Source organism: Narcine bancroftii, chromosome 5 (genome assembly GCF_036971445.1).
Source record: "Narcine bancroftii isolate sNarBan1 chromosome 5, sNarBan1.hap1, whole genome shotgun sequence".
NCBI classification, from domain to species: Eukaryota; Metazoa; Chordata; class Chondrichthyes; order Torpediniformes; family Narcinidae; genus Narcine; species Narcine bancroftii.
In genome coordinates this window covers 135,458,004-135,474,973 of record NC_091473.1, presented here as the reverse complement: position 1 = coordinate 135,474,973, position 16,970 = coordinate 135,458,004, and the positions used below count along the sequence as shown (strand labels likewise).

The following is a 16,970-nucleotide window of genomic DNA, read 5'->3' as shown; positions in this document are numbered from 1 at the left end:
AAGAGTAAAAGGATAGTGAGGGGCAAAATTGGTCCCCTAGAAGATCAGAGTGATCGTCTGTGCGTGGAGCCTCACGAAATTGGGGAGATCTTGAACAGATTTTTTGCTTCATTATTTACTCTGGAAACTGGCGTAATGTATAAGGAAGGAAGGAAGGGAAACAAGCAGAAGTGTCTTGGAACATGTAGAGATTAAAGAGGAGGAGATGCTTGCTGCCTTACAGTGAATAAAGGTAAATAAATCCCCCGGGCATGACATGATATTCCCTTGGACTTTGAGGGAGACGAGTGTAGAAATTGCAGGGGCCCTGGCAGAAATAGTTGAAATGATCTTAGCCATGGATGATCTGCCGGAGGATTGGACGGTAACTTATGTTGTTCTGTTGTTTAAAAAAGACTCCAAATGTAAACCAGGAAATTACAGGCCAGTGAGTCTGATGTCAGTAGTAGGTAAATTATTGGAGGGTGTTCCAAGAGATCGGATATACAGTATTTGGACAGTCAAGAAATGATTAAAGGATAGTCAGCATGGCTTTGTGTGTGGTAGTGTTTAATCTTTTTCGAGGTGGTTACCAAGAAAGAAGATGAAGGAAAGGCTGTGGATGTTGTCTACATGGGCTTTAGTAAAGTCTTTGACAGGGCCCCACTGGGTGGTTAGTTAAAAAGGTTCAGACACTAGGTATCCATGTCAACTGGATTGGAAATCAGCTGAATGGGAGAAGTTTGAGAGTGGTAGTGGATGACTGCTTCTCAGACCTGAGGTCGAGGATTAGTGGTGTGCCTCAGGGATCGGTGCTGGGACCATTGTTGTTTGTTGTCCATAATCAATGATCTGGATGATAACGTGGTAAATTAGATCAGCAAGTTTGCTGATGACACTAAGATTGGAGGCGATGTTGACAGCGAGAAGGCTTTCAAAGCTTGCAGAGAGATCTGGACCCACTGGAAAAATGGGCCTGTAAATGGATGCTGGAATTTAATATAGACAAGTGTGAGGTGTTGCATTTTGGAAGGACAAACCAAGGTAGGACACTAAGGAGTGCAGAGGAATATAAATGCATAATTCCCTGAAAGTTGTGTCACAGGTAGACAGTGTTGTAAAGAAAGCTTTTGGCCTTCATAAATAAGTGTTGAGTACAGGAGTTGGAATATTATGGTGAGGTTATATCAGACATTGGTGAGGCCAAATTTAGAGCATTGTGTCCAGTTCTGGTCCCCAAACTACTGGAAGGATATCAGTAAGATTGAAAGGATGCAGAGAAGATTTACTAGGATATTGCCTGGTCTTCAGGAATTGACCTATAGGGAAAAATTAAACATGTTGGAAATCTATTCCTTGGAGAGTAGAAGAATGAGGGAAGATTTGATAGAGGTTTACAAAATTGAGGGTTATAGACAGAGTAAAAGTGAGTAGGCTCTTTCCACTTAGTTTGGGAAATGTAAATACAAGAGGACATGGCTTTAAGGTGAAAGGGAAAAGGTTTAGGGGGAACTTCTTCAGTCAGAGAGTGGTGGGAGTGTGGAATGAGTTCTATCTGATGTGGTAAATGCAGGCTCACTCTTATGTTTTAAGAATAAATTGGGTAGATACATGGATGGGAGAGGTCTGGAGGGTTATAGAATGGGTGCAGGTCAGTGGGACTAGTTGAATAATATTTTGGCACAGACCTGAAGGGCAGAATGGCCTGTTTTCTGATTCTTAGATATAGAAGCAGAAATATGCAATTCGGCCTGTCGAGTCTGCTCCGCCATTTCTCCATGAGCTGATCAATTCTCCCACTCCTCTGCCTTCTCCCATAACCTTTAATATCCTGACTCTTCAGATACCAATCAATCTCTGCCTTAAATACACATAACGTCCTGGCCTCCACAGCTGCCTGTGGCAGAAAATTCCAGAGGTTCACCATTCTCTGGTTAAAGAATTTCCTCTGTACCTCTGTATTCCTCAAATCCTGAAGTTGTGCCCTCTTGTCCTTGATTCCTCTACTATGGGAAACAACTTTGCCTCATCTATTCTGTCCAGGCCTTTCAACATTCAAAATGCTTTTATAAGGTCCCCCCTCATTCCAAGGAGTACAGTCCAAGAACTGTAAAATGTTCTACATATCCTAATCCCTTCATTTCAGGAATTATTCTTGTAAATCTTCTCTGAACCCTCTCCAATGCTGGCATAACCTTCCTTAAATAAGGAGCCCAAAACTGAGACCCAGTCTCCGTGAGGCCTTGCCAGGGCCTTATAAAGCCTCAACATCACATCCATGCTCTTGTATCCTATTCCTCTCGATATGAATGCTAACATTGCTTTAGTCTTCTTCACCATTGACTCACCCTGGAATCTAGGGTATCCTGCACACGGATGCCCAAGTCACTTTGAATCTGAACTTTGAATTGTCTCCCCATCCAAATAAGTCTGCTCTTTTCAGAATTAGAATTAATTCTCATGAACGTCATGAAATTCAGTGTTGTGCAGCACCATCATAGGGGAAATGTTCATATTATAACCATCTTCTTCTTCTTTCTTCTTTGGCTTGGCTTCACGGACGAAGATTTATGGAGGGGTAATGTCCACGTCAGCTGCAGGCTCGTTTGTGGCTGACAAGTCCGATGCGGGACAGGCAGACATGGTTGCAGCGGTTGCAAGTGAAAATTGTTTGGTTGGGGTTGGGTGTTGGGTTTTTCCTCCTTTGTCTTTTGTCAGTGAGGTGGGCTCTGCGGTCTTCTTCAAAGGAGGTTGCTGCCCGCCGAACTGTGAGGCGCCAAGATGCACGGTTGGAGGCGATATCAGCCCACTGGCGGTGGTCAATGTGGCAGGCGCCAAGAGATTTCTTTAAGCAGTCCTTGTACCTCTTCTTTGGTGCACCTCTGTCTCGGTGGCCATAGAACGTGATGTTGGGAAGGCGATGGTCCTCCATTCTGGAGACGTGACCCACCCACCTTACATCTTACATCATTACTATATTTAAAAAAAATTTAAATAACTTCAGGATTGAAGGGTGCCCGTTAAAAGCAGAGATACAGAGGAAATTCTTTAACCAGAGAATGGTGAACCTCTGGAATTTTCTGCACAAAATGTAAGGCACTGTTTTTGACCATTGACTATTCAGGAATCTGATGGCAGCGGGGAAGAAACTGTCCTTGTGCCGCTGAGTGCTCGTCTTTAGGTTCCTCTATCTTTTCCACAATGGTAGCAGAGTGAAGAGGGCCTGGCCTGGGTAGTGGGGGTCCTTGAGGATAGAGGCTGCTTTTTTAAGACAGCCTCATGTCGAGGTCCTCGATGGAGTGAAGTCTGGTGCCTGTGATGTCGCAGGCCGAGTTAACAACCCTCTGGAGTTTATTCTTGTCCTGAGAGTTGATGCCTCCATACCAAGCAGCAATGCAAAGGTACAACTAGAAGTTTTCAAGAGTCTTCAGTGACATACCAAATCTCCTCAGACATCTCTCAAAGTATAGCCGCTGGCAAGGCTCCAGGACAGATCCTTTGACACCCACAAATTTGAAGTTTTTGACCCTTTGCATTACTGAGCCCTCGTTGAGGACTGGGTCATGTTCCCCTGACTTCCCCAAAATGCATGACTGTACACTTTCCAACATTGTACAGTACAACTCCGATTATCTGAAATGGTCAGGACCAGCCCTAAAGTCAGATAACCATTTTTTTCAGAGAACTGGTCATTTTTTTAAAAAACAGCCCAGTAGCAACAGTACATCGATATTTAAACAACAAATAACAAGGGAAAGCCTGATCACCGAGACATCCCCAACGCCGCCGCCGATTCCTGGGGAGACATCCCAGGCTGGAGGTACACTCACTGGTGAGTCAGCAGGTTTCTATCTCCCCAGTCACCAGGTCCTGACACCAAATCATCCCTTCGGCCTACCACACATGCACACTGGGGAGTCTAGCTTACATGTATGGTAGTAAGCCAAGGTGAAGGTTCAGAATAGGCAACAGTGGAAGGAGGGAGGGAAGGCCGCTGAGCCCAAGGTCCATGTTCCTGCTCTGGAGTCCAAGGTGCCCGCTTCTGCCCGGGAGGCTGAGATCTCGCTCCTGCCCTGGAAGCCGCTCTCCTTGATGATGTTGGAACAAGGAGTTCTTTCGACCACTTGTGGCTGGGAGACAGCGGCACCCAGTCTGAGAGAGTTGGAGAGAAAAGTCAATAGGGGAGAGTAAAGAAGAAATGGAAAGAGAGAGGGAAGGGAGTTACTTGAAACGAGGACAATCGTCGTTCTAATTTCACATCGAGTGAATTTTTTTTCTACTAAAAAATTATAGGTAAATGAGGATTTCTCGTTTGTTTCAGATATCCTTATTTAGCCAATTTTTTTTAAAATTTCACATAACTGAGGATTTTGGAGAATCCAATTTTGAATAATCGGAGTTGTACTGTATTTCATTTGCCATTTTTTTTTGCCCAGTCTCTTAATCTATCCAAGTCTCTCTGCTGCCTCTCCATTTCCTCCTATCTTCCCCTCAACCTATCGTTGTGTCATGTGCAAACTTAGCCACAACCATTTCCATTTATTCTGCAATCTGATCTATACCAACTACCTGCAGTGGATATGACAGAATTTATTATCAATGGCATCTGTATTGATTCCTTGCAGGAATATTTGCACTATTTTTATGGAGATGTCATCATGCAAAACATTGATCATTGTTAGGATAGTTGCAATTCCAGAGCTTTGAGGGACTGGCTGGATGGATTATTGCACTAACATTGAGGTGCAAATTTTACAAGGCTACAAGAATAGAAGGTGATTAAGAAATAGGACCACTCCCAGGTGAACGGAACAATCGCAAGCAGACAAAGCCTGGATCTAGATTTTAAGACAGGAAGGTCTGCAGATGTTGTGATTGTAGTGCAATCTGGATCTAGCTTGGCTTCTGCTCAAAGAAATTTCTAGTGATATTGTTGATAAACAAGTTTCAATGTTCCAAAACTCTCCAGGTTCAGGGAGGCTCCAATTTGATTGGAAAATAGGAAATCTAAATATTTTTAAGGAAACAGCAGATTGATTTTTGCTAAGTAACCATGTCAAAAAAAAATTGATGAGGATAGGCAGGTAAACAAGAGTTGAAGTTACAGTCAGGTCCATCATAATCTTATTAAATGATGGAACAAGTTTGTGGAAAGAAACAGCTTAGTACTGGTCCTAATTCATATGTTAATCTTTAAACAAACAATTAATAAATGGTCTCAAAGTATCATTTACTGCAATACCATTCCATGCCGAAATAAAGAAATGCACATTTACTGTATATTTTGGCATATAAGTCAACTGGCAGAGAGGTCAACCCCCCCCCCACCACCCCCCACCCCCCACTTTTTAGACTCATTTTAATGGTTTTATGTCGGGAGTTGACCCACCATTTTCAGGCTGTCTGGGCCACCCAGCAGTACCCAATCACCAAGTAACAAAGCTGTAAATTAAGCAAGTTTTTAAAAAAAATTTAAAACCTCGGCCTACCAGGCAGAAGTGGCGACCTCATTCTCCCAAGTAGGAACGGCGACCTTAGCTTATCTGGCAGGAGCGGGAACCTCAGCATACTTAGCGGGAGCCGTGACCTCTTTTTCATGGCAGGAATGGTGACCTCAGGCTCCCAGGTAGAAGCTGAGACCTCGGGCTCTACAACTGTGGAATGTCTGGATGGGTTATAGCGGCGCCTGATGGTAGGGAGGTGTCAGAGATTGGCGGCTCCAGCGGTGGGAAGGTGTTTCCAGGGTCGACTAATATGCCAAATCAGTACTTCCAGGGTCAACTTAATACGGCAAATTGGCGTCAAGTGGTTTTTGACCTGAATCTAAGGACCTGAATCTAGCATATAACTCAACCCCCCATTTTTTGAGTAATTTTTGAGGGTTTCACGACTCGACTTGTACTCTGAAATTTACAGTATATGCAGAAACAAAGAAATGCTGGAGGAAAAACTGATGTTTCAGACCTGAGCCTTCCTTGAACATATGAATAAAAAGCAGGCAGGTGCCTGAATGAAAAAAGCTGGGAAGAAGGAAAGAAAGGGCAGGGGGAGGATCATAGACCAACATAGGGAGGACAGGAGAGGAAAGGTGAAAATTGATTGTGGGAGGGTGTTGGCTCTATTTGCTGACAAAGTTCTGATACATCTGACAGTCCCAATGAGTCCATTACAAAAACTGCAGTCTAAATTGGAATTTTTTGGGACTTTCTCAGGTTATAAAGTTAATTGGGATAAAAGCAAAGTTATGCCACTTACAGATGGGAATTACGATCATATTAAAAGAGGCTCTCAATTTAAGTGGCCACAGGGGGATCAAATATTTAGGTATTAAGATAGATAATAACTTACAGAATTTATACATTGAATTATCTACCCTTGCTTCAGAAAACTGAGGATGATTTAAATAAATGGATAACTCTTCCAATTACTTTGATTGGAAGAGACAATTATTACAAAAATGAATATATTGCCTAAATTACTATATTTCTTTCCAAAACCTACTTGTTTTAGTATTACAACGATTCTTTCAGAATTTAAATAAATATATTAGGAAATTTCTGTGGAAGGGTAAGTTTCTCAGATCTATCAATAAATTAACCTGGAATTATGAAATGGGAGGATTAAAGCTCCCAGACTTTAAAAATTATTATCGGGCAACCCTAATGAAGTTCGTCACCTCCTTCATTGACAGAAGAGACAAGTCATTTCGGCCGCAAGTCACCAGCAGCCTCACTCTCTGCACGGGTTCATCAACTTGAGTCACCAACTGCCCGTCTCCTGTGTGTTCTTCAGCAGCAGGGCCCCTCTGGTACATCACTGTGGGTGCCGTCACGTGGGTAGTCTCCTCTGCTTCTCCTTCTCAAAGTGGGGGGGGGGGGGAAGGTAGTGTTGGACACTATCGATAGCCCCAATAATGATGCAGACAAAGACTGAGGGGAATGAGAGGCTTTATTGAGCAAGAGACTGCCAGCCCAGGTCTAGGCTAGGAAAATGAGCGGGAAGGAGAGGGGACTCGACCTCTATGACCTGGGGTCACATGGGTAGGATCAAGGGAGGAGCCAAGGCAGGGAGACCCTGGAGGTAGGGCCAGCTAGTGCATACAGCCATATCACCACATTCACCTCCCACTTTTTAAAAAAAGAATCCACCGGTAGCAACAAAACCCGGAGGCAATACAACAGCAATACAGAAATATTTAAGGTTGAAGAAGCCTGCGATCCCACTGGCTAGAGGTTGAGCCACACAGGCGGCCTCCTCTGTCTGCCAGACTACCGGAGGACCAGTGTGTCAGTACGGCGCTTCTCCGAAGAGGGGGCCGACGGGGGAGTGTCCACTGCAGGAGCTGTGAGGGTTGGGTGCTGGTGGTTGGCTCCTGGAGTACTGGGGGGTTCTCCGCAGCTGCAGGAGAGGTAGGAGCCTGGACGTCCGGCTGCAAGGTAGGCGGCTTGGACTCCAGAGCTGTGGTTGGATGTGGCAACATCGGGTCCGTGGTGTGGTCAGCAGCTGGCAAGGCAGCCTCGGTGTCTCTGGCCCTTGCTAGGTCTCGTATGGGCACAGTGTCCTCGTGCCCATCTGGGTACCTCACAGATGCATACTGTGGGTTGGCATGAATGAGGTGTACCACTTCAACCAGTGGATCCATCTTATGGCCTCTGACATGCCTCTAAAGAAGAACTGACCCTGGGGATGTCAACCAGGGAGGAATGGGGGAACCATTTGCTGACCTCCTAGGGAAAGTAAAGAGGCGTTCATGCGGGGTGGTGTTAGTAGCGGTGCAGAGTAATGAACGGATAGCATGGAGGGCTTCAGGCAACACATCCTGCCAGCAGTACATTGGCAAGTTTTTGGACCTCAGGGCCAGGAGCACTGCCTTCCAGACGGTGCCGTTCTCCCTTTCCACCTGGACATTACCTCTGGGGTTATAGCTGGTGGTACAGCTGGTGGCTATGCCTCTGGTCAGGAAGTACTGACGCAGCTCCTCACTCATGAACGAGGTCCCACGGTCACTATGAATGTAGTCAGGGTACCTGAACAGAGTGAAGATACTGCTCAGGGCCTTGATGACTGTGGCTGAGGTCATATCTGGGCAAGGAATTGCAATGGGAAACCTAGAAAACTCATCCACCACCGTCAGGAAGTAGGCGTTCCTATTTGTGGTTGGGAGGGGCCCTTGAAATTGACATTGAGTCATGCGGAAGGGCGAGTGGCCTTGATGAGGAATGCCTTTTCTGGCCGGTAGAACTGAGGCTTACACTCGGCGCAGATTTGGCAGCATCTGGTCGTGGACCGGACATCCTCGACGGAGTACGGGAGGTTCCTTGACCTGATAAAGTGATATAACCTCGTAACTCCAGGGTGTCACAGACTGTTGTGCAGGTCCTGGAGATGGTCAAGATGCGCACTGGCGCACGTCCCTCGGGATAGGGCATTCGGGGGATCGTTGAGCTTACCTGGCCGCGGTACAAGATGTCATAGTTGTAGGTGGATAACTCAATCCTCCACCTCAGAATTTTGTCATTTTTGATTTTACCCCATTGTATGGCACTGAACATAAAGGCCACTGTCCTCTGATCAGTCAACGGGGTAAATCTTTTACTGGCTAGATAGTGCCATCAGTGGCGCACTGCCTCAACGATCGCTTGCGTCTCCTTCTCGACAGAGGAGTGCCAGAGTGCTACCGGCCTGCCTGCCTGGTTTAATGTGGCAGCCAGTGAGAAGTCGGAGGCATCGCTTTCCACCTGGAAGGGGACGGACTCATCCACAGCATGCATCGTGGCCTTAGTGTTGACCCCACGGATCTGATTAAAAGCAGCTTGGGCCTCCGGCAATAGTGGAAAAGTGGCTGACCGAATTAGGGGATGGGCCTTATCGGCGTAGTTGGGCACCCACTGCATGTAATATGAGAACAGCTCTAGGCATCTTTTCAGCACCTTCAGGGTGTTCGGGACAGGGAGTTTCAGAAGTCCAGGGTCGGGAGTAATGATACGATGTGCCACGACACATCCAAGAAGGCCCAGGTGCTCCGTGTTGAACATGAACTTGTACATATTGTACGTGAAGTTAAGTAACTTGGCTGTACCAAAAACTTGGTGAGGTTTGCGTTGTGGTCCTGCTGATCATGGCCGCAGATGGTGACATTGTCGAGGTAAGGGAGCATTGCCGTCAGCCTGTGTTCCTCCACCATCTGGTTCATTACTCTCTGGAAAGCAGTAACACTCTTAGTAATGCCGAAGGGCACCCGCAGGAAATGGAAGAGTTTCCAGTCAGCTTCGAATCCGGCATAGATTCAATCGCTTCAATGGAGGGGAAGTTGGTGGTAAGCCGACTTGAGGTCAGTAGTTGAAAAAATTCTGTATTTGGTGACTTTATTGACCAAGTCGGCTATACAGGAGACCATCCGGGGCTTGCCTGCCCCTCTGACCACGAGGACCTGTGCTCTCCATGGGCTAGTGCTAGGGGCTATGATCCCCACTGCCAGGAGTCGGTGGACCTCAGCCCAGATAAATTGGATATTCTCCAAACTACAGCACGGACTCTTGGTGGCGATGGGTTTACAATCCGGGGTGAGGTTCGCGAACCGTGATGGAGGGGGCACACTTAAGGTGGCGAGGCCACTGGTCGTAGCCAGGGACTGAGTGCCGGGACCGCTGGATGGTGCTGGGGATTGAGTGCCAACACCATTGGATGATGTCGGAGATTGGGTGCCAGGGCCATAGGACGGTAATGGGGGCTGGCTATCCAGTCAGGAATGGACACCCAATTGCTGTGGGCTGCAAATGGTCAACAGTGCCTGGGGGCCTCCGATCGCCATCATCACACTCGAAAACTGACTCTGAAAGTCAAGGCCTAGGAGGATCGGCACGCAGAGGCAAGGCATGATTAATAACACAAAGTCGTTTTAACATTCCCCCCCACCATCAGCGACGTTATAACATTTCCCCCCCCCCCCCCAACCGTCAGCAACGTTACACAACACCCCCAGATACTCATCTGTTGGTCCCTAGCTGCCATTGAAACCATCCCGGTCATGGGTTGGTCTGGAAGGGAGAGTCTCTGGACCACATTAGGGTGTACGAAGCTTTCCGTACAGCCGCTATCAAAAAGACAGTTTTATGACCGCTCACCTCGATCTGCATCATTGAGTTCGTGATCGGGTGAGGTCCGGCTTGGTTCAGTGTCACTGAAGCGAGGAGCAGCATTCCTTCATCATCGTCGTCAGTGGGGAGGCCCGCCCAAGATGGCGTCCTCCACGTTGACCACACAGCATCGGATGAAGAAGAGGCTGGAAGTGGAGTCATGGAAGATGGAAGTGACGTCACTAGAGTGGTAGGCTGAGGTGCCAAGGTTGGGAGCGGAGGTTGGTAAGATGGCGCACCCCCCACCACGCACACAGTCAGCGCCAGAAGTTCTTCAGGGACGCACACCGCACTGCTCGCTGGCTGCGATCGAGACCTGCAGACCCTTAGATTGTGGCCTCCCTTTCCACACCCCGAGCACATCGCTCCTTTCGTGGGGCAGAGGCGCCTCGCATGCCTAGCCTGCCTGCAGAATTTGCATCTCGATGATGCGGTCAGCATGATTGCGGCCATGGTCGGGTCGCTGATGTCTGACGCAGAGTCCCAGGCCGAAAGCCCTCATGGTGGAACATACGGAGTTGGCCCGCTTCTGCCCGTGATCCACATCACTTGGTGCTGGGCCGAGTCCAGAGTTCTGACCCGTTCGATAGCCTTTTTGAGTGGGAGCGGGTCCTCCTCGAGGAGTCTTTGCCGGATATAGTCTGACCTCAACCCCGACACACAGGCGTCTCTGATCAGCTCTTCCACACACTGGTTCAGCAATATCGTGCCCGGCCCCTTGAGATCCCCCAAACAGTCTTTTCCCAGGGTGATCAAGGACCAGACAAACTCTTCGGTAGACTCACCAAGCTGTTATTTCTGGGACCCCAGCAGGTAACAGGAGTAAACCGAGTTCACCTTGGGTTGAAAGAGCGCCCGCAGCTCAGCCATCGCCTCAGTGTAAGTCGTGCAGCCTAAGATGGTCAGGTGGCCTTCTGGCTGACTCGTGCTTGAAGGATCTTGAGCTTCTTCTTGTCCGAGTTGACCACCTCCGCAGCAGCGTCGAGGAAATTATTAAAACAGTTCACCCACTGCTCGAAGAGTACCGATTCACCCGGGACTTGGGGATCTATTTCCAGCCGTTCGGGGTGCAGCAATTTCTCCGTAACCAGAGAGTTCAAAATTCTTGCTTAATAAATCGTTGGGCGCTATCGGTAGCCCAATAATGATGCAGACAGAAGACTGAGGGGAACCTGGCCCTGATCTCGGCTAGGAAAATGAGCGGGAAGAAGAGGGGACTCGACCTTTATGGCCCGGGGTCACAAGAGTAGGATCAAGGGATGAGGTTAGGCAGGGAGACCCTGGAGGGTGGACCAACTAGTGCATACAGCCATATCACCACAGGAGTCTCCTTGTTTTCTGGTGCCCTGCACCAGTCCTCTGCCTCCCCGGAGTCTATAACGCCTCATGGCTGCTGCCAATCATAGTCTCCTCCATCTTGGGCACAGACCCTGTGGTTGCAATATTTTAAAATAAAGATTGTAACATATTTTAGCTGATTCTCACAATGCCAATGGGGAAATTGCTTATTTTGAAGCTTTAATGTACAGATTGTGTGAGTGTAAGCAAGTTGGTTCAAGCTCTGAAAGTGAAAGCTACCAGCTCAAAGTTAAAGTCTCTCCTCCCTTTTGCAGGAAATTAAGGGTGAACCAAGTAGCTGAGAATGAAGGAATTTCAGCCAATGGGTTGGAGTTTCAACTTTTTATACCATATCTATAATGGCAGAGGTATCAAAGGTCTTGATCCCCAGATGATCCAAAGCAGCTATTTTCAGCTTGGGCCATACAGCTACCCCACCCCCACCCAGGGAACACAGGACATTTAAGGGGGGCATGGTCTGAAATCAAAATATTTTTTATGTTGTTGGGAGAAGAGACGTATGGAAGAAACCAACTAAATTTGGCTACTTCACAGGGAAGGGGGTCCATAAGCATTGAACAGAGTCCAGAGCAAAAACAAAATGGTTGTTCTAAAGCATAAAGGAGGACAATGAGATGGTGGGATTCAGGATAAATTACAGAGACTAGTGGGCTGGAACTCTCACTAACCTAGAGGGAAAATAAAAGAATAGGAAGTGGACAGGAAAATGTGGAAGAACAATCCATGCTGGTAAAACTTTACTTTGTTGTCATTTAATCTAAATGTTGGAATGGAATACATCTCTCAACAGCATTGAAGGTGAACCTTCAATAGAAGTACTGTATAGTTCACGAAAGCAGATCACAATCACTTTCTCAAGGATATTCAATGAAATATGTTCAGGCTGCCTTCTTCTGTTGTAGGCGTGCTTTTGAATTTAAGGCCTGTATTGTACATTAGACACACATCTGTTGTAGAAAATAACAATAATGTCAATTGTTCACCACCTACTAATGGCATCACTCAAATGCACCCTCCAGTTTCCATGCCGAAGGGTACTATGGACACATGGAGGTTTGCAATTGAATTTAAGAAATTATGTTAGCTCCATTTAGCAATCGGCTTTCAGATGAAATTCAGTTTATTCAGCAACTGATTTTGTGAGCTGAGTACATCAAGAGGTAAGAGGCTCTCTTCTAATTTCCAGGTTGACATAATACATCTTTTTGCTACAGCTAAGGCTATCTTAATAAATCTTTTTTGTGCTCCATCCAAATCGAGGCCTAGTTCTTTATTTCTTATATTACTTAGAAGAAATATCTCTGGATTTTTTGGTATGTTGCTTTTTGTGATTTTATTTAATACCTGGTTTAGATCTTCCCAAAAGTTTTCCACTTTCTCACATGCCCAAATTGCATGTACTGTTGTTCCCGTTTCCTTCTTACAGCGAAAACATCTATCTGATAATGTTGGATCCCATTTATTTAACTTCTGGGGCGTGGTGTATAGCCTGTGTAACCAATTATATTGTATCATGCGTAACCTCGTGTTTATTTTATTTCTCATAGTTCTGGAGCATAGCTTTTCCCATGTTTCATTCTTTATGTTTAGATCTTGTTCCCATTTTTCTTTGGGTTTACAGCTTGTTTCCTCGTTCTCTTTCTCTTGCAGTTTGATATACATGTTTGTTATAAATCTTTTAATTATCATTATGTCTGTAATCACATATTCAAAATTGCTTCCTTCTGGTAATCTCAGCCTGCTTCCCAATTTGTCCCTCAAGTAGGTTTTCAGTTGGTGGTATGCAAACATTGTACCGTGAGTTATACCATATTTGTCCTTCATTTAATACAGCAATGGTACATAGAAATTAATAAATGTATTACTTTGGAAAAAATAACATATAATTTAAGAAATAACATCACAGTATTCGAACAAATTTGGGAACCGTACATGGAACACAACAGAGAAGTCCTACCGCGGACCTCCACCGTCTAAAATGACAGAAGGAGAAGGAGACAAAATGAACTGACCCAGTGTGTAAAAGTAGATGACACAATTTTCTTGTTTATTTTCATTGTGTGATGACATTGTTTAATGGGTTTAATGTATCATATATGTTGAACGATGAGTGAGTGGGGAGGGGGGGGGGAAAGGGGAGAAAATGACACTGTGTATATTCAAAAGGGAAATGTTTGTGTGTATATTGGTCAATATGGTTCATAGTGTGAAAAATAAAAAAAATTTACAAAAAGAGGTAAGAGATAAGTAACACTGGGTGCAAATCATTTGAAAGTGAAGGGAAAGATTTAAAAGGGAACTAAGAAGCAGAGTGTGGTCTGTATCTGGAATGAGATAAGAAACATAATAAATAGGAGCACGAGTCGGCCGCCCGGCCTATCGAGCCCGCTCCACAATTCACTGTCATCATGGCTTATCTGATGATAAGCTCATCTCCACCTACCTACCTTCTCTCCATATCCTTTCATTCCCTTTCTATGTATAAATCTATCCAACCTTGTCCTAAATATATTTACTGAGGTTGCCTCCATTGTTTCAATGGGCAGCAAATTTCACAGATGCATCATCCTCTTGGAAAAACTGCTCCACCTCATCTCTATCCTAAATTTACTACCCAGAATCTTGAAGTTATCTCCCAAGTTCTGGTGTCCCCTACTAAAGTAAACAACTTACATGGCTCTATCTTACCTATGCCTTTCATAATTTTATGTTTCTATAAGATACCCTCTTTCTTTTCTTTTTCAATCTTTTTATTATTATTATAATTTATAAACACATACAGTTCAAAGAGATATAAAAAATACATAGTAAGTAATGAATTAATACAGAGATATTAAACAATAATATTACAGAATAAAAATATATCATTAAAAAAATTTAGATCAGTTTAGGGTGTGAACTATCTCTAAAAAAAAAGATATAATTAATAACAATATATGAAAAAAGAGAAAAAAAAACCCCAAAAAAGAAGAAAAAAACAAATTTGAATTAAAAAAACTTAAAAAAAAACCTACCGATATAGCTAATCCACGCCGATCACTCTGATCTCATCTAACAGCCCAATTATCATACATAATCATAGAAAGAAAACAGAGCCAGATCAACTCACCACAAATGAAAATATTGAATAAATGGTCACCAGGTTAACTCAAACTTAGAAGGGGATTCATAGACAGAGTTTCTAATTTTCTCTAAATTTAAACATAGTATAGTTTGGGTAAACTCTATAAGATACCCTCTCATTCTTCTAAATTTCAATGAGTAGCATCCCAGACTACTCAATCTCTTCTCATAGGCTATCCCCTTCATCCCTGGAATCAATCTAGTGTACCTTCTCTGCACCACCTCCAAAGCCAGTGCATCCTTCCTCAAATAAGGAGACCAGAACTGGACACAGTACTCCAGATGCAGTCTCACCAGTACCCTATACAGTTGCTGCATAACCTCCCTGCTATTAAATTCAACCCCTCTAGCGATGAAGGCCAACATTCCATTTGTCTTCTTATAGCCTGCTGCACCTGCAAACCAACCTTTTGTAATTCATGCACAAATACTCCCAAGTCCGTCAGCATGCTGCAAGCATTTGCCATTTAAATAATAATCTGATCTTCCTTTTTTTCCTTCCAAAGTGGATAACCCCACATTTGCCAACATTATACTCCATCTGCCAGACCTTTGCTCATTCACTTAACCTATCTATATCCTCTGCACAATTTGCTTTTCCATTCAATTTAGTGTCTTCAACAAACTTAGATACACTGTACTCCGTCCCCTCTTCCAGATCATTTATGTATATTGTTAAAAAAACTGTTTAAATGGGCACAATAACAACATTCAAAAGACATTTAGACAGATTTACAGATTGGGTGGGGTGGGGGGGGGGAAGAATGAAATGCAGGCAAATGAGATCCGCCCAGAATGCCAATGGTGGCATGGACTAGTTAGGCCAAAGGGCCTGTCCTATCCTGAATGACTCATGAAGATATACAAGAATAGAAGAAGGACAAAAGAACAATTATATATCCTTTGAAATCCCAATTCAGTATCACTATTCAATGGAATGTTTGGTTCCATGATCAATGTGGAGAAAAATCCATTAATTTTACATTTAAAATTATGGAATGAGTAGATAGCTTCACAGTTTTTATTCACCAGGAGTGTTTCCCAACACTAAAAGAATATACCTCTGGTTTTCCCTTCCTGAAGTCGACAAGATGCCATCTCACTGGCTCTATACAAAGCCCTGGAACACTTGGTCAGTAAAGTTTGCTGATCAGTTTTGAGGAGATAATGGTGTTAAATTCCAAACTGTAGTCGATAAAGAGCATCTTTACTGACCAAGTGTTCCAGGGCTTTGTATAGAGCCAGTGAGATGGCATCTTCCGTAGACCTGTTGATACGATAGGCAAACTGGAATGTATCCATGTCACTGCTCAGATACAAGCTGATATGCTTCAACACCAGCCTTTCAAAATACTTCCTCACTGTTGATTTAAGTGCTACAGGTCAACAGTCTTTAAGGCACTCTTCTTGGGCACCAGTATGATCAATGCCTGATTGAAACAGGTGGGTACCAGCCCTATTGGAGCAAGATATTGAAGTTATCTGTGAATACATTTGATAAGTATTTTTAATACTTGGCCAGGTACTCTGTCCAGACTGGATGCTTTCCTTGGTTTCAGTCTCCTGAAGACACCACACAAGTCATCATCCTCAGATACGGACAGGATGAGATCATCAGATGGGGGTGCGGAGGGGTGGTTCTTCGTTGTTATTGTCATCTTATTCACGCACCCGTCTGCTCTTTGCTCATGAGCCCTTGACGAAGAGCTCAGGCCCGAAACCCTCGATTACCCTTTCCTTCCTATGGATATTATGTGACCTGCTGGGTTTCTTCAGCACTTAGGTGTATCACATCTTTCATCCTAACCCGCATTGGTCTAGTGCACTTATCAGCTTCCATTTAACGGAAAAGTAGACTGCTGTGGTACTCGGCTTGTTTTGAAGAGGGTCAAAGGGCCAGAACTGGAGTGGTGTAGAGATTTTTTTTTAAACTTTATTTATTCCAGATACTGCCAGTGGATCGCAGGGGGGCCCGATCCAAAGTAACCAATCGGCAGCTGGCCCGCTCAAGCCACACCCCAGTGGTGATGTGGCCGTACTGACTATAAAAGGCAGAACTGTGACTGAATAAATTCATTGTCAAATACATGGTGTGTGTGTCTTTCTTCTCCTATGGATTCGAGCTACAGCCTTGGGGCTATAATCGAGAGCTATAACCCAGCTGTAGCTGTAGTGACCTCGCTACAGTCCAGTATTTTCACAAATTAAGGGCAAGTACAGATACAAAACATATGAAACAAAGAGGCATCGAATATTTTTACATTTGTCACAAAGTGAATCAATATCAGAATAAATTCGAGCAACTTTGACTTTGTAGCACTTTGAATTGAATAAGATTGTGCCCCTAGTGCACAATGATGAATCATAAATCAG

The 16,970-nt window shown here is 44.7% G+C and overlaps 1 protein-coding gene across 3 annotated transcripts in view; it reads left to right on the top strand.

Moving 5' to 3' along the window:
- The window catches only part of LOC138763991 (kynurenine--oxoglutarate transaminase 3-like), a 100,604-nt gene extending 83,921 nt beyond the window's left edge, over positions 1–16,683 (top strand). For all 3 annotated transcript variants that reach the window (XM_069939123.1, XM_069939120.1, XM_069939121.1), the window contains one exon: positions 16,544–16,683. In XM_069939123.1, coding sequence (XP_069795224.1) covers positions 16,544–16,639 — 96 coding nt within the window. In that variant the 3' untranslated portion in view covers positions 16,640–16,683. The remainder of the gene's footprint in view (positions 1–16,543) is intronic.
- Positions 16,684–16,970: the final 287 nt, after the last annotated feature.